This window comes from Glycine soja, chromosome 10 (assembly GCF_004193775.1).
Source record: "Glycine soja cultivar W05 chromosome 10, ASM419377v2, whole genome shotgun sequence".
NCBI classification, from domain to species: Eukaryota; Viridiplantae; Streptophyta; class Magnoliopsida; order Fabales; family Fabaceae; genus Glycine; species Glycine soja.
Genome location: NC_041011.1, coordinates 50139817 through 50163724, shown reverse-complemented (window position 1 = coordinate 50163724; position 23908 = coordinate 50139817). Strand labels below are relative to the sequence as shown.

Genomic DNA, 23908 nt, shown 5'->3' with positions numbered 1-23908 from the left:
TAAAAATGTAAGTGTAGATATTTCAAAAATTATGCAGAGTTCATCTTATATAACCCCGTGGTTTTGTGTAAATGCAGCCATGCGAAAAGCTGCGAAGTTCACACCGGAAAACCCCTATTTCAAAATCACTATAAAGGGAAATCGTCAGGGAGATACCAGGCCGGTATGGTTTAGTTATGAAGCAAATTAAGTCATTAGTCTCCTTATATGATCAAGTTATTAGTCAGACTCTAATACATTTTGTGTTGATGAAAATAATTTGATGCAGCGTTTACCACTCAATTTCATGAGAAAGTATTTGCATAACAAACAGACCGTGGAGTTACGTGTTGGACAGAAGCCATGGCGTGTAAACGTGATCGGTGACGTTCGAACAAAGTTGTCCAGCGGTTGGGCTCAATTTGAGAAGGAAACTAAGCTGCGAATTGGAGATGCATTGTTCGATGTTCACATTTTTCGTGCCCGCCCTTAAGTAATCTATTTGGAACTTTGGTTTTGTATTTCAGTCCCCATTGATAAAATTCACCTTCTATTGTAGTTATTGTTAATCCTTAACCTCGGCTAAATATGCCTACTTTCGTGGTACATTTTTCAATGGAGATATGTTTATTTAGTTTTTCTTGGATTCATGTGTTTATATAGTTTTTGCCAGAATATTTGATACTCTATGCTGTGCACGCATAATCTTAGATTTGAAACAATGAGTTTTATTAAACTTTTTTATAACTTTATGAACTAGAATTTTTTTTTTCAAACTAATCAGTGAGGGGTAACTTGGAAGTTGAAATCGTTAATGTACCTAATCTAGGATTTCATGTTCAAGGGAGACAAAAACTTAAAGATTTACTTGGTTTGTAAAGGGAGAGAAAAACAACTACTGAAATTTGTTTGTCTTAGTTGAGTAAGTAATTTGAAGCATGAGTTTAGTTTATTTAAATATATAAAGCTTGACTTTAATTTGTATAACTTGTTTACAGTAGTTTTAAAATTCTGGTGCCTCGATCACACGAAAATTTGACATCTTCTACTGTTATGAAGAAAAATGGAAATTTCCGAACAAATTCTAATTCTTTAAATTTGATTTGAGTTGACATTTTTACACAAATTTAACATAGAATTTGTAAAAGCTATATCTATATATAGTTTGGAATATATGTGCATAAGAGACTCGTGTAGAGAAGTATAGACAAGTTATGTAAATTTAAAATATATATATATATATATAATTTAAATTTTTAAAATAATCATGTTGCAGATTAAAAATAAGTAATTATTTATTATAAAGTAATAATGTGTTAATAAATAATTGGTTCAGGATAACTTCTGCAAACAACATTTATACAATAATTCCCGAGAATAAGACGGATTTAATAATGTAACATAAGTGTTGGAGAACAAATATGCATACTTAATTTAAAATTATAACCAAGGGGTCTATATATAAACTAAAAGTAATAAAAAAATGAGTTTATGAGTTAATAATTATCTTTACCAAAAGAAAAATGATTTTATGAGTTTTTTTCTTTTAGTATAATTGAACAAATTTTTTGAGTCAAAGAGTAGGTAATATTAGAAAATTAGATGAGACAAACTTGTGTTTTGACTTTTGACGATAAAAAAAACATTACTAGATGTTGGTTCAGTATCCTTAATTACTGTGGTTGAACAAAAATGTAGGAATATATGATTTGATAAGTAAGGCCTAGGAGAAAGAACAATGGAGATCATACTGAAGACTGAAGAGTACTACATTAATTTTGCTAGCTGGATAAAGGCGCAGTAACAGTAGCAGAAATCTTCCAAATGGTGTGGGTTATATTATATAGTTTAGTACAAATAATAACAAATTAAAAGCTGCTACACTCAGGCCGACAGATCAGACGACCACTCACAAACGGACAAATCAAGGTGATTTTGCTGATAATTGGTGTGATCGTCATCTTCCTCCATCATGAATTGAATTGGGATTTGGGCATGTGTTGTGTTGGCTGCTGCTGCTGCAGAGTATTTGTGTCCTCTTATTTACTATAAGACAAATTTTGGTACTCATTCGTCTTATTATAATTATTCTAAAATATTTTTTAATGTAATATTAATAATAAATAATAAAATTTATAAATAAATTAACGATTATATAAATTTAATTTTATAAAATTATTATTCTTTTATTTATTTATTATTTTTTCTTTTTTCTTATAAAATGAACTCATACAAAAGCTGATATGAACCTGCCATCGCTGTTTCTAACACAAACTAAGAGTGGGAGATTCTTCTCGTTATCACGTTCAAGCATTCTCAACAAACTCTTTTTTCTACTTGAGAAGTGTATTTCACATGTCATCCGCTAATAGGAAAAAAAATCTCTCTCTCAACCATCCAAAATATTCTCATTTTGTCTTATTTGTATATTTATTTAGTTGGTTCTGTATCCATTTCAATTTAAAAATAATTTTATATTATAATTTAAATTATTTATTATAAATATAAAATATAATTTATATATTTATTTTATTAAGAATTAAATTATCATATAAATTATATATTTACAATTATTTAATTATTAAAAACTTAATCATATGAAAAATAAACATGCATCTTGTGTAGTGTATAATCTAAAATACAATTTTATAATAAATGAATAATTTTAAATATATACATTATATTTTAGATTTACAAAGAATAACATCAGTCGTGATATAAGATTTGTTTAGGAGTATTAGTGGTGCTGCAAACCCTATTTACTCAAATGGTTTGATTTGGTTTCGAGTTGCCTACCCAAAAAAATAAGAACTCAAACTTACTTAACCTAATTTCATTTATTTTGGATTTCTCAACTTAGTAAACCCTACCCAACATAACTCGACTACATCTCTTGTTTTATTTTTTATCAGCAATGATAGAAATATATTAATAAGCACTAGAGGCTATGATTTATTGATAGTTGTTGTCTTCTTGTTCTACTACATATCCTTCATCTTATTCTAGGATGATGATAGTGATCATGTGTAATTGTTTATTTGTTGTTGTTGAGTAACATCAATATTTGGATTCTTATTTCATGTCTGATCCTCTAAAGTGACGAGACACGATAGGAAAATTAGCTGCTAGTCGTATACATAATAAGATAGACAAATCAATTCCAGATAAGTCCAATGAATGCTCATTGTATAGAACTTAAAGACACAATAGTAGTAATTATTCATACAACCAAGTTGATGACTAATATTATTTTTATTTTTTAATTTAATTCTTGTGTTTAATTTGTATTATACTATTTTTATTTTAACAATGGCTTTTATCATCAAATTATTTTTTGTTGTTAATATTAAACTAATTTATAAAATAAAATTAATTAATACTACTGTATGAAATTATCAATTAACTAAATGATAATTTTTTAAAATTAAAATAATGTTATTTGATAAATTAGAAGTTAATATTATTTGTTAATATTAGTAACAAAACATTTTAATATTTTTGTTAAATAAAGTATATTTTAATATTTTAATTTAAAATTATTTCTTTTGCATTAACTTTTTAATTTACAAAACAAACAATAATCCCTAATATTAGTAAAAAAATATAAAAAAATATTAAATAAAACAATATAAAAATAAAACTAAAAAATAAAACATACATTGATTCATTAAATAATTAAAATAAAAAACTACTTGTGATTAAAAAAATACCTTACGACTTTAAAGTTATGCAAAAAAAAAATTATAAAATAATTTATGACTTCAATAAAAAAAAAAAAATCTTACAACTTTAAAGTCGTGTTGAAAAAATAATGAAGTTATAACTTATTTTATGACTTTAATGAAGAAAAAAAACTCTTACAACTTTAAAATCATATTAAAAAAAATAATTTCAATTGCATTAACTTATGATTTACTCACTTGGGATATTCATCTAAATTTTATCCCATTTGATAATTTTGAAAAAAAATTACATCCTTTTCATCGGTTCGCCAATTTCTACAATAAATAAACACCATGGGCCTGGGCATGGAGAATCAAACCACAGAGGAGAACGCATCTTCATCTATACAACAAAATGAAGCATATGCAAAGATACAAATCTACGGGTGAGAATTCTCAAATTATAGACGCTTCTTATTTTTAACTAGTAACACTATATTGGACAACACATTTTAATTAATTTCTATTTTTTTTACTAGTTTAAAATTTTATTTAATTGTTCAGTAAATTAATAATTTTTTTAATAGTTTCTAATGTTTTTTTAGAATTTTCTAAAATGTTAGTTTTTATTTTTTTATATTTTCTTTCACTTTTATCATAATTATATTTATTCAATTTTTTTATTATCTTTTTTTAAAATAAATTATAATTTTATTATTTTGTATCATTTTACACTTTTCATTTATTTTAATAATTAGTTTTACCGATCGCGTATAATTTAATAAATTAGTTTTTAGCTTCTACATAACTTTTTCAATTAATTTTATCAAATATAACTTATCATTTTTTTATAAAAAATTTGAAATTCAATTTAGAGATGAATATTAATGAGGATATATTGAAAAAGATATACCATCATGAACATACTTTCATCTCATTGTTCCAAAATGACTAATGTTTTAAGATTAAAAAAAATCATATTAAGTGATGTTTATGATCTTCAAATGAGATATTAAATTTTTTATTTTAAATTTATCCTTGATAAATGATTTTTTTAGTATTGTTTCTATCAATTTTTCAACTACCACCGTTAATCACAAAACAATTATAAATAATACATTTACAAAATAAGAATATTTTAGTAAAGTTATTTCAATAAGTAACTTATTTTTATTATTGTTCATAATTTGTACAAAATAACTTTAAACATCATAAAAATATAAAATTAGAGATGAGAACAGGGTAATTTGAGATAATTGACATATTTTTTATGAGAAAAAGGATTACACAATAATGTAAAAAGTTTTACACCATCATCTAATTATAATTTATTATGTATGTTAAGGTTATTAATTTTCATAATAATTACTTTAAAAATCTTATCAACAGTAATTTGTGATTGAATGATAACATCAAACTATTCTACATGGTTCGTTAGTACATGATCATATCATCATCGATGATGTGTGATTGAATGACCACATAAAACTATTTTTTATTTGTGGTGAACATGTGAAGAAGAAAAAATATTAGGAGTGTTTAATTGATGCTCTAAAAAAAAGAATGTTTAATTTGAGAGAGGTGCATTTGACTCACTTGAAATGAAGGGAAGGATTAAAGGAAAGACATTTTAGAAGACAATGTTCAATAATAACTATTAATTAAAATTTTAACAATTGAAATTATAATTTATTTTAGAGTTTGTTATATATACATTTAATTTCACAATTTAATATATGGAAATGAAACATAAATAATCACAAACCCAAGATAAAAAAGATACTCATTACTCCCAAAAAGATATAGATGCATAAAATAATTTTATATTATCATTTAATCATAATTTACTGTTTCAATTATTTTAAGATAATTATTTTAAAAATAAAAAAAATTTATCATTGGATTGTGATTAAATGACTTTAGAACTTTTTAAACTTTCAATACTTTTTTTTCATTAAATTTCATAAAAAAGGATCAAACACTTTATAAAAAAGATAAAGAGAGTAATGTATAAGTTAAATCATATTTCTCCAGAAAAAATAAGTTAAATTATATTCTTTAAAATTTCTCTAAAAAAAAGATTCTTTAAAATAAAAACAGAAAAAATTTATGTGATAGAGTGATGATTTAGGGGCCTACAAAGACAATTAAGTGCGAAGAAAAGGAAGGTTTTCAATTGGTGAAGGAGGCATCTATCGTAATCGTGTGTTGTTTTGACATGTTTCGTTTCCCCTTATTTTTATCACCCACAAACTAATTACTGCTTTATTGTGGCTGCGAGACAACGTCACAGAGAGAGAAGGGAAGGAAAAGTGGTGTTGGTGGTTGTCCTCCTCATTGGTATGGCAACCCTTTCCTCCATCCTCTCCTCCTCTCTTCCTCTTTTCCATCGCTACCCTAACCCTAACCCTTCGCTCTTTCGCCCCTCCCTTTCTCTCTCTTTCTCTCGCACTAAACCCCGTTCCCCCTTCCTCGTTCTCGCTGCCGCTTCCCATGATTTCGCCTCCAACTCCAAGGTACTCTTTCCTCTATTTCTTACTCTTACCTGTCGCCTTTTCAATTCATTTTTCATGAATCATAATTCTCTTTATTGGAGTGCAAATTTAATTAGAGAGTTCATTTTTTTTTAAATAATTCCGTTTCTAATTTTATGGCGTGGACTTACTTCGTGCCATTTCATCCGAAGGATGCATGTATGTGTAGTGTTTAGCATTTGATGTGATCATGAATTTGAATAGTGCTTTACTCTACTTCTAGAAATCAGTGCTCACCGAGTTGATACAAGAGATAGAACCTCTGGATGTTAGCCACATTCAGAAGGATGTTCCACCAACTACAGCAGATGCCATGAAGAGGACTATATCTGGTATGCTGGGCTTGCTTCCGTCTGATCAATTTCATGTTGTCATTGAGGCCTTGTGGGAACCTCTCTCCAAGTTACTGATTTCTTCAATGATGACTGGGTAAGTTTCAGTTTCCATGTCAAAACATTTTTGTACGACTTATATATTCAATGCATGGAGCCCGTAGGACTGTTATTATGGTTGTACTTGTAGCTGTATTTTTTGCTTTAAAATCTCATTTCAATTTTGCTATCTTGAAACCTGTTATTAGTTTCTCTGATTCACAAACTTGTGTAAAATGGATAAACGGTTTTGGAGAAGGAGAGAATATGTCACTACTGTTTATTTGAATGAATCCATGTTGATAAATGTCCCAATTTTTCTGAAACTTCTAAAGAATTTTACTTTTTTCAGTTTTTAACTTTTTATGCATGACCTAGTAATGTTAATACAGAGGGAACATGAAAACCATTTTTCCTATATTGTAGGTATACACTACGGAATGTTGAATATAGGCTTTGTCTTGAGAAAAACCTTGATATGTTTGAAGGAGATATAGAGAAGCCAAAGGCAGAGAGTATGAAAGTGGACTTACAAGGGTTGATGCATGACAGTGTAAATGCAATTGAGTTTGGTAGAAATAAGAATTTGTCTTCCAAAGTTGAAAAGCTTCATGAGGAAGTTGACATTCAAGAGCTTGGTGAAATATCTGCTGAAGCTCAACAATATATTTTTAATTTGCAATCTCGTTTGTCTTCTATGAAAAAGGTATTTTTTGTTTCTTGATATTTCAAAGAGTTTAAGCATGGGATTCATGATGCATTGAATGGTCAGTGAAATAAATGTTGTATTGGACATTGTTATTTCTTGATTGTCACATATCTCATGGTAAGCTTCATACTACATGCTCTCTTATTTGTGTGCTTGTTAATGATTGATTTGAATTCACGTCCCTTAATCGAAAATAGGTTAGCTATACAATAAACCTGTTTTACTTATTTTTTATTTCTTTTCCATTTTTTGGGACATTTTTAAAGGAGCTGCATGAAGTAAAGAGGAAAAGTGCTGCTCTTCAAATGCAACAGTTTGTTGGAGAAGAAAAGAATGATTTATTGGATTACTTGAGATCTCTTCAACCTGAACAGGTTTTTCCTTTTTCCTGAAAATTCCTGAGTTGTCTTTGCATTTGGACCCTTTTCCCCCCTGTATATGCTGTGTACTGGCTATGTATTTGCCTAGTTCAATTATTTCTGGCCTTGATTTGTCATTTTGTCTTCAAATATTACTTGGAAACGTACTTCAATTAATTTTTGTATTTGTTGCTTATTTTAAAATACAATCAATTTTATGATATTTGGAAATTATTTGATCCATGTTACTAGTCCTAAGTGGTACATTTTTTGAATTGTGGAGCATAATTTGTATAATTGTATCAAACCGTAAGATTTAGATGATATATAGTATTCAATATAATTATTTCAAACTACAAATAGATAAAACAAAATTATTAGTTATATGTGAGTTTGTGAACCCTTTATTTTAGAAGAATGAAAACAAAGCAATGAAATAGCCTAATAGAGTCCATGAATTGAATGAATGGGTGGCAAATAAAGTAGTGGAATAATCAAATAGGACAAGTTTAAAAATGCTCCTTCAATTCCTTTTCATTTAACAATTTTAGCTTATATGACTTTTCAAATTTTTATGAGAATAGATGTGAGAAAAAACAAAAAAAAAAACAACGAATTGTATGATTCATATCAATGATACAAAGTTGCATAGTTTTTATTCTTGCATCCTTAGATACAAACTCATTTGAGATTCATCTTATGATATGAATCAATAGGTAGCTCAATTGTATCGAATCCTAGGATTCCTAAGCATGAATTGTAAGATTCTAATAATTTTCTGCCCCTTAGGCCTTAATACTTGTATTCTTTTCCACTGCTACGATGGAAGTTTGAGGATGTGATAAATCCAAGTATTCATTCAAACATTTACGAATCATGTTCTCTTGTATTCCTTCTTAATTGTATTTGTGACATTATTAACTTGTGCTTGTCTATTTCATTTGACTATATTTTCAGTTTATTTTCAATTTATATTAGTAATTTAGTTTGGTGTGGCTATTGAGCAGGTTGCTCAGCTTTCAGAATTTACATCCCCTGAGCTTAAGGACACTATCCTCTCTGTTGTCCATGGTCTCCTAGCTACTCTTTCTCCTAAGATGCATTCTAAACCTTCCACCATGTCAGAAAATACAACAGTTGGAGCAACAAATGCTGGGAGTGAGGATTGTGCTGAGGTTCTTGAGAACTCTGCTCTTCAATTTCAGCCTGTTATTTCATTAACTCGGGATTATCTTGCTCGCCTGCTCTTTTGGTCAGTTCCTACCTGCTTTTGATTACATTCCTTCATTTCCATATATATATATATATATATATATATATATTTATTTAATAAGTAAGGATGAGTAATTAGGGTTAATACTGGTATAAAAGGGGGTAAAGAATTATTTTGGAATGTTTGCAGTTATTTATCATTGTAGTGTTTGTTGACGCTGATGTTCTGAAGAAACCAAACTAACGTTTGCTTACTGACACCTTTCCTAAAGGTGCATGCTGTTGGGACACTATCTTAGAGGGCTTGAGTGTCGATTGGAGTTGACGGATTTGCTTTCCTTGACAAGTGATGCCGAGAATGATGCTTCTGGCAGTCAACCAATTGCTTGAAGTTCAAATTGGGTGGTTCAATCTGTATATAGACGTGTTGTTTCAACATGATTTTTGCGATACAGACTCAAGTACCAATCACTTCTGCTGAGGAGCTATCTTTGCTTACTGAAGAATATTGCATTCCTGCCATGTACCAATTCTCGGTCTTCTAGTGTTAGAGCATCGGTAGGATCGAAGATGGTATTTTGTTTTGACTGGGTGATAACATATTATAGATTATAGAAAATGGAAATGTCGTGGCGAACTATGCAGTACCAGTTCTCTATTTAAATACTAAAACAATTTAGTTAGGTGATCTAGATTTTATTTTCCATTTATCTCATTCGATGTCTTGATCCGGGTAATAAACAGCTAATAGTTTTTTTAAAGCAAGACATTGTATTAGTACTTATAGAAAATGTTTAAAATTTCTGCAATTTTTACTTTACTTTTAGATTGAAAAACAAACTCTTGTGAAGATCAAAATAGCTACGGCTACTAATTATGTGTGCTTGAAAACACGTCTAAAGGGCAAGGACGGACGCCAATAGTGTAGCTTTTGCATCAAAAGCTACAATATGGAGCCCTTAATAAGGATATGCACGTTTGTGGAGTAATTGACACCGGTTCTAAAATCCAAACTATCATTTAGGGTGTGTTTTTAACTCAAACGGATGTACAGCATGCATTGAAAGCGAGCAATGCTATATTTTTTTTTTATTTTATCTTTCCTACAAATCTTCCTATTATCATAAAAGGTAGTAGGGGAATTTAGAATTATTCTTGCTCATTAATTAACCAATTTTTGTGAAGTTTTATGTGAAATTTCTATACATGCCTTTGCCTCGTTCTTATTAAGGTGTAACACTTGAAACATGCACCAGAGAATGATAATCCTAATCAAAAGATGCTCTACGTTTTTGTTCTAGTTAGCTGCAACGGTTGAGGATGACACCTCAAAATAACAGATCGTACGTTAACTTTCAACTTTCAAGAGTAACACAACATTCGTTGACATCAAACAACATGTAACCTTTACAACGTACTTCAAATGAAAATTCAACCAAACAAACATGCTTTCACTGTCTCATCAGATTGTCTTTCCCACCACCCAAAGGTTAAAGTTCAAACCCATTGTTGCTCTTCTTCACTCTCCCTCTTCGTGTTCCATTGCAGACCCCACCAACCTTGCCACCCTCCTACAAGGCAACATTCCACGTTCTCACCTTCTCCAAATCCATGCACGCATTTTCTATCTTGGCGCACACCAAGACAACCTCATAGCCACGCGCCTCATTGGGCACTACCCATCACGCGTTGCTCTTCGCGTCTTTCACCATCTCCAAAACCCAAACATCTTCCCTTTCAACGCCATCATCAGAGTCCTCGCCCAAGATGGTCACTTTTTTCACGCTCTTTCCGTGTTCAACTATTTGAAACGACGTTCACTTTCGCCCAACGACTTAACCTTCTCTTTCCTCTTTAAGCCGTGCTTTCGGACCAAAGATGTCCGTTACGTCGAACAGATTCATGCCCACATTCAGAAGATAGGTTTCCTCTCTGACTCTTTTGTCTGTAATGGCTTGGTCTCTGTGTATGCCAAAGGCTTTAACAGTTTGGTATCTGCCCGTAAAGTGTTTGATGAAATTCCTGACAAAATGCTAGTCAGCTGCTGGACTAACTTGATCACTGGTTTTGCTCAGTCTGGTCAAAGTGAGGAGGTTTTGCAGCTTTTCCAAGTGATGGTTAGGCAGAACTTGCTTCCCCAGAGTGATACTATGGTCAGTGTTTTATCCGCTTGTTCTAGCCTTGAGATGCCAAAAATTGAGAAATGGGTTAACGTTTTTTCAGAATTGGTTGGTGATGGAGTGAGTACTAGAGAAACTTGCCATGATTCGGTTAACACGGTGCTGGTTTATTTGTTTGGTAAATGGGGAAGAATTGAGAAGAGTAGAGAAAATTTTGACCGAATTTCTACGACCGGAAAAAGAAATGTGGTTCCTTGGAATGCTATGATTAATGCATATGTTCAAAATGGTTGTCCTGTGGAGGGATTAAATCTTTTCCGCATGATGGTAGAAGAAGAAACCACTAGACCAAACCATATCACAATGGTTAGTGTGCTTTCAGCCTGTGCTCAAATTGGTGATTTGAGTTTTGGTAGTTGGGTTCACGGGTATCTAATATCTCTAGGACACAGACACACTATTGGATCAAACCAAATTCTTGCCACATCTTTAATTGACATGTATTCTAAATGTGGCAATTTGGATAAGGCAAAGAAAGTTTTTGAGCATACAGTCTCCAAAGATGTTGTATTATTCAATGCAATGATCATGGGTCTTGCAGTATACGGTAAAGGAGAGGATGCATTGAGACTCTTCTACAAAATACCAGAATTTGGCTTACAACCCAATGCTGGAACATTTCTTGGTGCTTTAAGTGCATGCAGTCACTCTGGGTTGTTGGTGAGAGGACGCCAGATATTCAGAGAACTGACCCTTTCCACTACTCTTACATTGGAACATTGTGCTTGTTATATTGATCTCCTTGCAAGAGTAGGATGCATAGAAGAAGCTATTGAGGTTGTGACTTCTATGCCTTTCAAGCCTAACAATTTTGTCTGGGGTGCTTTGCTTGGAGGCTGCTTGCTCCATTCTAGAGTTGAGTTGGCCCAAGAGGTTTCCAGGAGGCTTGTTGAAGTAGACCCAGATAATTCTGCAGGCTATGTTATGTTGGCTAATGCACTTGCATCTGATAATCAATGGAGTGATGTCTCGGGGCTGCGGCTGGAAATGAAAGAGAAGGGGGTCAAGAAGCAACCAGGAAGTAGTTGGATTATTGTGGATGGAGCTGTACATGAATTTCTTGTTGGTTGTTTGTCACATCCTGAAATTGAGGGCATATATCATACATTGGCTGGATTGGTGAAGAATATGAAAGTAGCAAGCCATTTTAACCTTGTGTGCTGTTGTTAGATGAACTGTGATTGCAGGAACAGGAAATTGTGCCTGTTATTTTTTTGTCAAAGCTTGCAAGGTTGGCTATCTGTGCAAGGATTTAATTGTTGGGAGTTAGACTTCAATGATTTTTTAGTCTTTGACCATGTATCTGCATGAGAACAATTGTGAGATTAATCCCCTGGGTTGTTGGGGATTGTGAATAGTAATTAGGTAGCGTCTTCTAGCATGTAAAGTTCATTTTAAGTAAATCAAGCTATCAAATAAAATCACAACTAGCAAAATGAATTGTACCGCGTGCTAAAATATCGGCACATTGTCTCCACGAGTTGCAAACCCAAGTGATGTTAGAGAGCCTTTCAAATTGTGTGCCACCTGAACCATTCGGCAGAGAAATAAAATCTCTGTATAGCTTGCATGTTGAAACAAATTCTGATTGTACGTTAATAATTGTATCAAATATTATACCAATCCAACTTTTCAAAAGTGGAGGAGAGGTCTGGAATAGGTTTGGCCCTTCCCGTTACTGTAATACCTAATATTCATTCCCAATATTACATTCTTTTTTATAATTTTATTTTACTTATATATTTCAAATAAATTATATATTAAGTTTTTAATTATATTTTAATTCAAACAGCATATAAATATAATAAATATAATGAATAAAAAATTAAGAATTCAATTATATTTATAGTTAAATGTAGATTTTTAAGTTTCTTATTTAATTATTTAACTATAAAGCTAATTGATTTATATTTTTAAAAATTATAATAATAAAATCTTTAATATTATATATATATATATATATATATATATATATATATATATATATATATATATATATATGTTGTTGTGACAAAAAACTTAATATAAAAAAATGTAATAATGGGAGGTGCAGAGAGGTACGAGTATAATTTGACATTGATCTCCATCTTCATTCCAGCTTTGGGTAATAGCTATATCTGTCCTTATATCCAGTTAAAGCAAATATTTCACGTCTAAGTCGGAACGGTATCCGCAGGTAGAAGGTTATTTCTCATGTCTAGTGGAGAGGATCGTTCAGTATTGCAGAGTATAGAGGATCCAAATTCAGTGATGCGCCAGTGCAAACATGCTTAATCACTATTATTTTTGTTAGATAAATTATTCAGTATGACTGTTGTGAAAGCAAATGCTCAGGTAAAAGTTATTTAAATTCTCTGGAGGTAAAAACACTGTTAAAAACTGACCTTAAAAACTCAAAACTCCAAAGAAAGCAAGAATCAGCATATATAATGATAAAATATTTACAAAAAGATTTATGTTTTAATTTCTCAGTATATTGAATAATTGGAGCTAATAAATTAAATTGTTATCAATAAATTTATAACAATATACATTATTTAGTTGGTCGAATTGTAAATTTTAATTTTTTTTTTAATTTTTAATTCGTGATTTTGATGTTCCTATTTTTTCCCCTACAAATTTAGTCTTCACATTTTAAAAAATTTATAATTTCAGTTCGGTCTTCAATTTTGTAAGATTGAAACCTAGATACAAATATTTATTTAAAATACTATCAAGAAATATTTTAATATAAAAAAACATGCAAAATTGACAATTCAACTAAAATTATAATATTTCTAAAATGTGTAAACTAAAATTGTGAGGGAAAAAATCAATATCACGTATAAAAAATTGAAGTGGGTCAAACTAAAATTACAATTTAACTTATTTAATATTATAAATGATAAATAATACTTTTATCAAATGATAGTATAAAATGATAAATTTGTTAATTTATTATTCAAATCATTTAATCACAAAACCGTGCAAATATGATAAGTTGGTTCATTTTTATAATTATCATCAGGTTGCAAACTTTTATAATAACTAATTAATTTTGAAATTATAACAAAGATGGCTTATGAGTTGTTGACTGTTCAAAAAAATTTATAATGATTTGATAATATAATACGTGCTTATTACTATTATAAATCTTAAAACTAAATATACCAGTGAAACATTTACAAGAAATGCATTATTTAGAATAAAATTCCACGTTTTGTTGACTAATTTAAGATGCATTATGTAAAGTAAAAAAAATAACACTAAACTTTCGGCACACAAAATAGTATTTGGAACTTCTTTTTTTTTTTTAGAGTAAGTATTTGGAACTTTTTTTTGAAAGGAGGTATTCGATCGGAACTTATGAAATGTTAAATTTGTTTTGATTATACATATACCAAGAATGACATTTATTTTTTTTCATGGAAAGAATGACATTTAATTAAGTGTACATAAGTTTATACGAAAATTTAACAATGAATATTGTAAATGAAATTTAATGTCATATATGTGTTAGCTGTGATTCCTTTTGTTTGTTCTGTTATATCTTGTAACAAAAAGAAATATAGATGTTTATTTGTTGTTATATCTTGAACATATACTTAAAATATATGATTATCTATTAATCATATAATGTCATATTAAATTTTTAATATATTAACAAGATCATACAACTATCTGTTTATTATATCTGATAATTAGGGGTATTTTTTCATCTTTTAAAAAAATATGTAATTATCTTTTTTTTAAAAGAAGAATATACATATTTAAAAAGAAACAAAATCATAGTTACATTTGAAAATAAAAGATAAAGATATCCGTAATTATTATGCGTCATCTTGTGTCAATCAAATATTTGAAATTTAAAATATGATTCTAGAATTAGAACAAGAGAACCTATAAAAACCGAGATATGAAACATGGATCACAAACCAAACCCTTGGGCTCCAATCTGTTTTTGGAAGTCTCCCTTGGGGGTTCTTTGCTCTGCTTTAATGGCACTAGATGAGGACTTTAATCCCTTCCCCTTCATGCAGCAGAAGAAGCCTCAAAATCCTACTCAGGAAACAACTTCTTCGTTTCCTTTACCTTCAAGAAATCCGCAATTCTCTGGGTTTGATTTGTTGAATATCCATGATATGAACATGTCACATCCTTATGGTTTTAATGATCATGGGTTACATGGCATGAGGCTTATTGGGGCTCAAAATCCCACTGTGAATGAAACTTTTCTCCCCTTACCTTCAAGAAATATGCAACACTCTGGGTTGGGTTGGTTCAATCATATTGGTGAAACTGGTACTTCTTCTGGAGTGCAAGGATTTGATATGAACTTGTCAAATCCTTATGATTTCTATGATTATGGGACCAACAATAAGCATGAAGCTTCGTTACATAACATGGGTATTATTGGAGCCACTGGTCAGGTAAACCAGCATCAACGTCCTATTCTAGTTTCTTTTTTTAGTTTAAATTACTTCGATAGGTTTTGAAATTATTTGAGAACTTTTAAGTAAGTTTCTAAATTATTGTCTTTTAATTAGATCCTGAATTAAAAAAAAGAAGGCAAGTACCTGGAATTAATGTATAACAATTTATCATATGGTTTTAAGAGTCTTATGGACTCATTAAAAAATTTACATGGTCATGGCCCCAATTAAAAATTGGGGAACTTATTTGAAAAATTTAATCTAATCTGTAAAAAAATTATAAATAATATTTTTCGTATACTGGCAATGAGGTTAAAACTCAAACCTCTCACTACTAAACTACTAAGCTGACTTTAATTATTAATATATATATATATATATATGTTTAAAATATTTATTTATTATAATTTTTATGAGACTTAAAATTTAACTGTGTATTTTAAAAAAAAATTAATTTAATGGCATATAGATGTCAGTTACTTAAAGGAATGTATAGATTTAGCAAGAAACAAGATTTTTTGTTCTTGACAGAAGCAAGAAGTAAGAAACAAGATAATTACATTTAAAAAAAAGATAATTATTATATCTGTAACTGTTAGATATAACAAAATATATTTCCTTTATTTAACAATCAATAAAATTTCAAATTTAAAGATATCATCCCAGACTAATAGATCATCTATGTATAGAAGCCTGATAATTAGGTTCAATTTGTTTTCAAAGTCTCTCTCAGTCCTTGTTTTTCTCTTTAACTTGCAATGGCTAAGAACGACGGCATCGATCTTCCCTTCCCCTTCATGCAGGATCTTCAAAACCCCACTTTTGTGGGTACTTCGGTTCCTTCATATTCAAGAAATCTGCAAGGTTCCGGGTTTGGCTGCTTGAATTACGGTCAGAGAAGTGCTTATGGAGTCCAAAGCCTCTTGCCTCGCATGGAAGCGCTTAACTTATCGAATCCTTATGGTTTTAATGATTATGACACTGACCTTATGTATGAAGCTGCGTTGCACCACATAAGGGTTAATGGGGCTGCTGATTATGCAACACTGCCACATCACAATCTTGAAACTCATTCTGGACACAGTGTTTCTGTGGCAAAGGATCCACGTGGATCTCGTTTGCTTCAGAAGAAGATCAATGAGGGAACACCCCAAGAAATCTGCAAGATCTTGAAAGAACTGAAGTACCATTTGCATGAGTTAATCAACCACCCTTTTGGACACTTTGTGATTCAGAAGCTTTTTCAATCAAGCAATATTAGCGTGGCTCAAAAGAACGCGCTTGTCTACTTGATCATCGTCGACTTGCAAAAGCTTAAAAATGTGTGCATGGATGATCAAGGGTACCAAATATATACACACTTCTTCTCTTAAAATTTGAATTTTTATTTAATGCTTACTAATTAACTAACCTACTTTTCTTGCTACAGAAATCGGGTTATTCAGCAGATTCTTGCGAACGTCAAAGAACCATCCATGATACATAAAATTGCAGTTATTATGCGGAGTATCACTCTCGCATTGATGAAAAATTTTAATGGTGGCTATGTCATTCAACAGTGCCTGAAGCTTTTCCCACCCGTGTGTCAAAATGTAATGCATAGCCTTAATTTTTTTTAATCCTAATGAATTGCTTTCTTTAATTTCCTTTTCCGGGTTGACATGATTTCAATACTGCAGTCAATTAATACCATTATGTTACGCACATGTGAACGTGATTAACATTTTTTTTCCATCAATCCTTAATTAATCGAAAAATTTTCTTTCAGATTATTTTGGATGTTGTGGCGAAGAATTGTGTTGATATTGCAAAAGATAAATGTGGATGTTGCAGTATTCAAAAATGTATAGAGTATGATGAGTTACCAGCTTTCATGCAACTAGTCAACAAATTAATCTTTAATGCTGTGGACTTAGCTGAAGATTCATATGGGTTTGACCTCCAACTCTTAATATATTTTTTTGAGTTTGAATTTTCCTACACTTTATTACCGCTATTTAATTTTTTTTTTCATTTTATCCACAGAAATTATGTGATGCAGTTTTTAGTTAAAAGGAAGAAGATGGAAGTAAATTCAATGTTGATATCACGACTTCGCTATAGATATATTAGATTATCTAAGAACAAGTATGCTAGCAATGTAGTGGAAGAGCTCTTAAGATATTCTGGAGCTGATAATGTTGCTGTTATAGCTCGGGAGCTAATGAAAAGTCCCGAGTTTTTGAATCTTGTTCAGCATCCTTACGGGAATTATGTTGTTCAGAGAGCAGTGAAGTACACTGAGGTTTGGCATTGTTACTCACACAATACAATACCCTAGTAGTAGTGTTAAATTTGGTCATCCTTTTTTTCTCTAGCAAAACGTTTTGAATCTATATCAGATAGAGAAGCATGTTCTAAATTTGAAAATACCATATACTATACTCCTAACGGCTTTTGATGTTATGATTTAAACCTTAATAATATGTAAAAATCGTTCTCCAATATATGGCTTAACCTTTTCTTTTTTCATTGCAGGGCCCTTTGCATGAAAGGCTTTGCAGCATCATTTTATCCAATGAAAAAAAAGTGAGTAGCTGTCTTTATGGAAAAATGGTGCTACAGTGTGCCAGAGCAGGATGCAATCAATGATCACAAGCGTCTGAACGAAGCAGATATAACTTGATGTGTCTGGATTGTTTGTTTGTTGTGAGGTTAAAGCTTGACTACTGAGTTTAATTTTCAATAGTTTAGTGTTGTTATATGTTAGTGTTTAATTTGTCGTTTGAGTGGAAATTGTGAAATAAGATAGTGGAGTGTGTGGCGAGATAGTGGAGTCTGCTAGCCACATCTTCAATACTATCAGTGTGTTTTGTATGTGTCTTTCCAAAGTTTGTCTGATAGTGAATTTTATGTGTTTTTTGGTATGCAATAAAGTTCCATTGGATACTCATTATTCATGAAGTACATATATAATTCCTTTTTTTGGAGAGGATGGTCAAATAGTTTTTTGTGTAACACAATCTGGTAAACTCTACTACCATAAGCACTTATATTGGTACGTGAAGCTATCCAATACAAGGTGAAACAACTTGTAGGGTTAGGAATATTCTTGGTGGAAACTAAAAAATGGCAATGATCAGGGATGCTCAAAATGTGAGGATTTAAGTTACCTAATAAATAACTAGATCATAAGTGAATATTATAACTATAACCGTAATTAGTTTTAAAAATATGGGTATAATTTAATATAACTAATTAAATATTTTTTTTAAATATGAGTATATAACTAGTTATTAATAAATTACTTATATATCGAATTATATCTAAAACCAATTACATAACTAGTTATAATTATTGATGAATAAAAATAAGTTATTTGAATCCAATTTTATAACTATTTTAAAAATAGAAATAAGTTATTTAAAATACCTATAACTATAAAATTGATTATAGTTTTATACCTATTTTATATAACTAGTTATATAAAATTAGTTATAGTTATTTTTTTAAAACTAGTTTTTTTTAGCATTCCTGGCAATGATCCTGGCAAAGCTGTAAATAGAAAGATAGTTTAGTATTCTAATGCCAACTAGCTCAGGAAGAGACTCGCACTGATCACACATCTTGAACTGAACATTTGATTTGAGATTAACATGATAACAGCATAACGTGAACAGTTTAAAACCCTGATATAAATTTCACTCCTAACAAATTATAGAAAGTATGATATATTGAACTATAACTTCGGTGTTTAAGTGTGTTTTGGATACATGCTGTACTCAAGTTGAACTTGAAAATTACACATTCCAAAGCAAAAACGTTTTGACTGGAACGTCAGTTTGCGTTGGATACCACTGCTTTCCAAAAAGTTTGTTACCATGCTCCCAATGGGATGATGACATTCATGTTACCTTGCTCAAATCTACGGAAGCTAAAGACTACATTTGCATTCTCAGTTTGTCTTAGTGTAAAATTAGGCATCTTTCCTTGAAATTAGAAAGAAGTTAAGCATGGATTCAAAAATTCAAATGTTTTGGTGCACAGCCAATCCAAACAATTCAAATTATGAAAGGTTGTTGTTTGGAGTTAATATAAAAGGTTTAGCTATCCTCTAAATTTCATGAATTTCCCATGCCCATTTGAGAATCCGTAATCTCTTTAGAATGATCCAAATTCAAACCACAATATATATAGCCATATATATGTTTCCACCGAAGAAACATCTTCAGCCAGCGTTTACTTTATGGGTACACACTAGACACTCCAGAAAGCACGGGACTGTGTATAGTAATACCAATGCATTAGCAAAACACAATAATTAAGCATTGTATCAATCTCAAAACTCATAAAATAAAACTATTAACAAAGATTAATGAAGTTACTATAATCAGGGGGGAGGGCGCTAACTCAAAAATAGGCACTGTAAAAAAAGGATGACCTCAAGAAGATCTACTAGATCTAGAATCCTGATAAATTCTTACAGATAGAGACACACCACAAAGCAGTCACTGAGACCAAGTTTAGGGTGTATAACCCGGTCGCTCAGGGTGCAGGTAAATAAAACAAACTCATCAGGAAATGCAGGTTACTCAGAATCTGAGGAGTCTGCTCTGGAGCTCTGTCGAACACTTCTTGTGGTTTTGGCACTGGACCTTGCATGATTGAACGATGATTCGCCCTCATAAAAGATCACTTGAGCTTTAGCCAATCTTTCTTCCAGCTCCTCTGTGCTAAACTCATCAGTCCCACCAAGTTCATCAAACCCCACCTAATAACACACAATACCACCATTATCATATTGCTGGTATAGTGGTACTAAAATTCAACACAACTTTCTCTGCATAAATTTCAATAAGCACTTATAGGAAAAGTAAAACGAATTAAGCTTCTTTCATAATCCATAAGCTAATCTACAGAACTTCTCTCATTTAGCTTCTCCCGAGGCAGAATTTAACTTGTGAGTAAAATTTAATTCATTTCACATTCTTATTTTCTTCTCTTATAACAGCTTATCGGCTTATTGAGAAGTTTATCCAAACAAGCATAAATAAAAAAATAAATAGCTGAAATCCTATCTAACATAACAATCATGGCAAACATATATGATCAAGAGCTTGGTCTCATATACATACCACATAATCATCGACTTTGGCATTTTTGATGAGGGCAAGAGTTGGAAGAACGACGATTTTGAGCTTCTCCGCCAGAAACGGACTTTTCTCAGCGTTGAGTTTCACAAAGCGAGTCTCGATATGCTGCTTTGCCAAAATATTTAAGTGTTTGTCCATAACCTGCAAACAAATCCCGAACAAAACATTGAATGTTCCTTCCTCTCTTCCAAATATAAATTGAAACAGCGTTATAAGTAATCGAAATTATGAATTGAAAATGAAAGGTGAGTGAGTGAGGTGTGTAGGAAGGAACCTTGCAAGGCCAGTTTTCGCGGTAGAAGTGGCAGACGACGCGTTCGCTGGCCTTGACGACGGGGAAGAAGTCTTTCTCGGAGGGAATCTCGGAATATTCGGAGTGGCCGAGGGAGATCCAGCGGGAGCGCTTCTCCGCCATCTTCTTCATCTGCTGGAGGCGGCGCTCGCGGAGGGCCTCGATGTCATCGGCGTCCAGACGCTCCAGGGCGGCGATCTCGTCGTCGATCTTGTCCTCCACGGCTTGCGCCACCGTCAGGACTTGCTTCTCGATCACCTCTTCGATCTTACCCTTATCCATCTTCCGCTACCGCTACCAGATCTCTCTCTCCCTTCAATCCAATCGATGAACAACGAGTCGATACGACGCCGTTTGAGTTCGTCGCTACTCCCTTCTTCTCCTATCGTTTGAACTTTGAATTGATTCTGGATCTAAAGGTTTGCCGCACATTTCACTTAAAAAACCAAATAAGAAAGAAAATATCGACGGTGCAGGTCCAGTGCAAGATCTAACAACATCATCCCACTCTTTTACTTTTAAGATCAAACATTTTTATTTTTATTTTCAAAGTTATTTATTTGTTTTTGAGAAAAAAATTTATGTACACCATTAATTTTTAAAATAATTATTTTATATTGCTAGATATATTGGTATTAACTTTATTTTTTATTACGTTGTTATCTAAATAAAAATACATTATATTTTCTCTCTTCCTTCTTTACACCCAAATAAATTGCAACTCTTCATAATTTTTTTATAGTAATCACCAATTCACCATGCCTCAAGAAATTCAATAATTATTTTTAAGCAACGGATAACACTCATGCTTCTTGGCTTATTATTCCTAGCTCCAAGAAATTATCTAAAAGGGGAAAAAAAATGAATGAGACTCAAAAGAGAACCAAAATTTTAGAAGGATACTTGTGATTAAGCAAAATAAATGGGGAAATGGAAGTATCAAGTAGATGATTAAAGAGGGGAGAGAATGGTCCGCCAGTACTAACAGGGGCGGGGAAAATAGGTCAAAAGTCAAAGACCTCAGTTTAACATGGCTTTAAATGTTATTTAGTTTTTTTTTTATATAAAAAAATGTTAAAAGTGTGTTGTATTTTTTATAAAATAAATTATAATTTTAGTTCTCTTGTAATGTTTGATTAGTAATTTTAATCTTCATATTTTTGTCTTACAATTTTAGTCTTTCTATTTAAAAAAATTTATAATTTTGTTTAATTTTTTAATTTGACATATATTTATTTATTTTTGTCCAGCTGAATCATAGATGTAATATATTCATATCATTAAAAAATGGCGTAAATATTATTTAATAAGCTAACAGGTAGCAAGAAAAAGTTGTGTTTGTTTTCCTATAATGGATGTAGGGAGAAAAGTCCCTTAAGTATATATTATAGTCCTCTCTTTCTCTTTCTCAGCAAAGATAAACAAGCGATCACCAGAAATAACAAACATTTGCACGGCATAATTATAGGAATAATTGTCTAGAAACAGGATACTAAGCCATCATATCTCCGTAACTCTACTTCCGAGGCAGCATATGGAATATCTATCTCGTTTTCAAGGATAAGAAGAGGAGCAGTAATTAAATACTCATAAGCATCTGTCTCTTTGTGAGACAATTTTGAAACAATGTCTTCAATTATAATTATTAAACTCTGACATTATATATAATTATCGGCACCAAAATATATCATTTTACAAAATTAATAAATCATAATAAAATTATTTTAAAAAATTAAAATACCAAAACAAAATCATTTAAAATCATAAAAAGTAAAAAAAATAAATCATTTAAAACAATATAATTTAAATTAACATGTTATATCATCATCTAATATGTATAAAAGTCATACTTTTCCATTAAGTTATTTAATGTTACAGTGAAAATGAAATTTTTAAAAACATGAAAAAAAAAGACAAAAAATAGCATTTAGTTTAAAATTAATTATAAACCAGTTAAAAAAAAAGTTTATAGAGTGATGAACAGGTCAAAAAGCCGAAACTGAGACGAAGAGATGGTCATATTATCCAAGATATGTAATTTATTCCCGTTCAGATCTAACATATATCCAACAGACATTATGCTTGGGAATTCACGATGTAATTGTAAACACAAACACTAGTCTTATTCTCTTAAGTCTCTATGTGACTTGGTCTTTGAGTTCAAGACTTCATGGGCATTTGGGCTTGCCCTTCTTGTTGAGCTTGTCCCTGTAGCAAGGACACTGGTGCTTGTTCCCATAGGTCCCAGAAGGAACACATTTGCACTCAGCACAGCATATTCCACAGTACCTCAGACACCTATCCTTAACCCCTGCCGATGAGCATCTGTCCGAACACTTGTTGCTGCAATAAGCTGCCACAAACACACAAAAATATTCACTGATTTTATATATGTACTTCTTTATAGCAGTAAGAGAAAATCTTACACGAGTCTTCATAGGCGATGACTGGCTCCAAGAAAGAGGAGCTTAGAAGAAGAGAACATAACAGTAGGGTGGCAAAGACAAGCTTCATTTTTGCTATGACAAGAAAGGACTTTAGCAATTGTAGTAGGTGTGTTTCAACTCTCAACAAGAGGTTTTTGCTTTGGCATTAGCAAGAGCATTTATTTATAGTGATGAACCTTGAAAATTAAATTAGACTGATTCAGTGAATAGCCTTTTTACTATGAACTGAAAAGAAAAGAAAGTGGTAAATATGAAATGTCATTAAATATACGCTGTGTCAGTGCCTCGGTGGTGGGGAGGAGCAGCCTTAATAAATAATAAATATTAGTTAAGGCCCTCACTCACTCTTACAGTAGTACGCGTATTCTCACTATTCTGAGAATCTGCGCCTACGAAGCCTTCTAGTGCCTTCCTCACTTTGTCGCTTTGTGTTTTTCTTTTGTAGTATTTATTTTTCTTAATTTTTATTTTCTTTGGTCATACTTCTCAATTCTTAAATATTAATGAATCATTTTTTTTATTTTATAAAACGAAAATTTATATTTGTATAATATTTTTTGTAAGACAAAATGATAACGTTATAAAAAAATAGAAAAATAAACTTATAAAATATATTTTA

General features: G+C 31.1%; 5 protein-coding genes across 5 annotated transcripts; 3 read left to right on the top strand and 2 right to left on the bottom strand.

Annotated features, from left to right (window-relative positions):
- Positions 1–5796: 5796 nt before the first annotated feature.
- LOC114372176 lies at positions 5797–9646 on the top strand. The gene is made up of 6 exons (XM_028329622.1): positions 5797–6157; positions 6399–6604; positions 6973–7252; positions 7522–7629; positions 8622–8866; positions 9099–9646. The coding sequence occupies exons 1-6, from the start codon at positions 5984–5986 to the stop codon at positions 9214–9216; spliced, it is 1131 nt and encodes a 376-aa protein (XP_028185423.1). The 5' UTR covers positions 5797–5983; the 3' UTR covers positions 9217–9646.
- A 429-nt stretch (positions 9647–10075) lies between these two features.
- Positions 10076–12446, top strand: LOC114370432 (pentatricopeptide repeat-containing protein At3g12770-like). Its single transcript, XM_028327782.1, has one exon. The coding sequence runs from the start codon at positions 10272–10274 to the stop codon at positions 12174–12176; it is 1905 nt and encodes a 634-aa protein (XP_028183583.1). The 5' UTR covers positions 10076–10271; the 3' UTR covers positions 12177–12446.
- A 3730-nt stretch (positions 12447–16176) lies between these two features.
- On the top strand, positions 16177–18049 carry LOC114371848 (pumilio homolog 12-like). The gene is made up of 5 exons (XM_028329165.1): positions 16177–16760; positions 16848–17010; positions 17187–17350; positions 17444–17702; positions 17936–18049. The coding sequence occupies exons 1-5, from the start codon at positions 16177–16179 to the stop codon at positions 18047–18049; spliced, it is 1284 nt and encodes a 427-aa protein (XP_028184966.1).
- Positions 18050–19576: 1527 nt separating this feature from the next.
- On the bottom strand, positions 19577–21363 carry LOC114372455 (thioredoxin domain-containing protein 9 homolog). Its single transcript, XM_028330019.1, has 3 exons — positions 20825–21363; positions 20533–20691; positions 19577–20168 (listed from the first exon to the last, which is right to left on the bottom strand). Exons 1-3 carry the CDS (start codon positions 21122–21124, stop codon positions 19986–19988), a joined length of 642 nt encoding a protein of 213 aa, XP_028185820.1. The 5' UTR covers positions 21125–21363; the 3' UTR covers positions 19577–19985.
- Positions 21364–22842: 1479 nt separating this feature from the next.
- LOC114370561 (peamaclein-like) lies at positions 22843–23493 on the bottom strand. The gene is made up of 2 exons (XM_028327948.1): positions 23269–23493; positions 22843–23195 (listed from the first exon to the last, which is right to left on the bottom strand). The coding sequence occupies exons 1-2, from the start codon at positions 23354–23356 to the stop codon at positions 23011–23013; spliced, it is 273 nt and encodes a 90-aa protein (XP_028183749.1). The 5' UTR covers positions 23357–23493; the 3' UTR covers positions 22843–23010.
- Positions 23494–23908: the final 415 nt, after the last annotated feature.

Excerpts from the sequence above, each read along its gene's own strand:
- LOC114372176 (XM_028329622.1), top strand. The coding sequence starts at position 5,984 with ATGGCAACCCTTTCCTCCATCCTCTCCTCCTCTCTTCCTCTTTTCCAT. Across the intron at positions 7,253-7,521 it reads GTTTGTCTTCTATGAAAAAG|GAGCTGCATGAAGTAAAGAG; the intron begins GTATTTTTTGTT and ends ACATTTTTAAAG. Across the intron at positions 7,630-8,621 it reads GATCTCTTCAACCTGAACAG|GTTGCTCAGCTTTCAGAATT; the intron begins GTTTTTCCTTTT and ends GCTATTGAGCAG.
- LOC114370432 (XM_028327782.1), top strand. The coding sequence starts at position 10,272 with ATGCTTTCACTGTCTCATCAGATTGTCTTTCCCACCACCCAAAGGTTA.
- LOC114371848 (XM_028329165.1), top strand. The coding sequence starts at position 16,177 with ATGGCTAAGAACGACGGCATCGATCTTCCCTTCCCCTTCATGCAGGAT. Across the intron at positions 16,761-16,847 it reads GTGTGCATGGATGATCAAGG|AAATCGGGTTATTCAGCAGA; the intron begins GTACCAAATATA and ends TTCTTGCTACAG. Across the intron at positions 17,011-17,186 it reads TCCCACCCGTGTGTCAAAAT|ATTATTTTGGATGTTGTGGC; the intron begins GTAATGCATAGC and ends ATTTTCTTTCAG.
- LOC114372455 (XM_028330019.1), bottom strand. The coding sequence starts at position 21,124 with ATGGATAAGGGTAAGATCGAAGAGGTGATCGAGAAGCAAGTCCTGACG. Across the intron at positions 20,692-20,824 it reads GCGAAAACTGGCCTTGCAAG|GTTATGGACAAACACTTAAA; the intron begins GTTCCTTCCTAC and ends ATTTGTTTGCAG. Across the intron at positions 20,169-20,532 it reads CCAAAGTCGATGATTATGTG|GTGGGGTTTGATGAACTTGG; the intron begins GTATGTATATGA and ends GTGTGTTATTAG.
- LOC114370561 (XM_028327948.1), bottom strand. The coding sequence starts at position 23,356 with ATGAAGCTTGTCTTTGCCACCCTACTGTTATGTTCTCTTCTTCTAAGC. Across the intron at positions 23,196-23,268 it reads CATCGCCTATGAAGACTCGT|CTTATTGCAGCAACAAGTGT; the intron begins GTAAGATTTTCT and ends TGTTTGTGGCAG.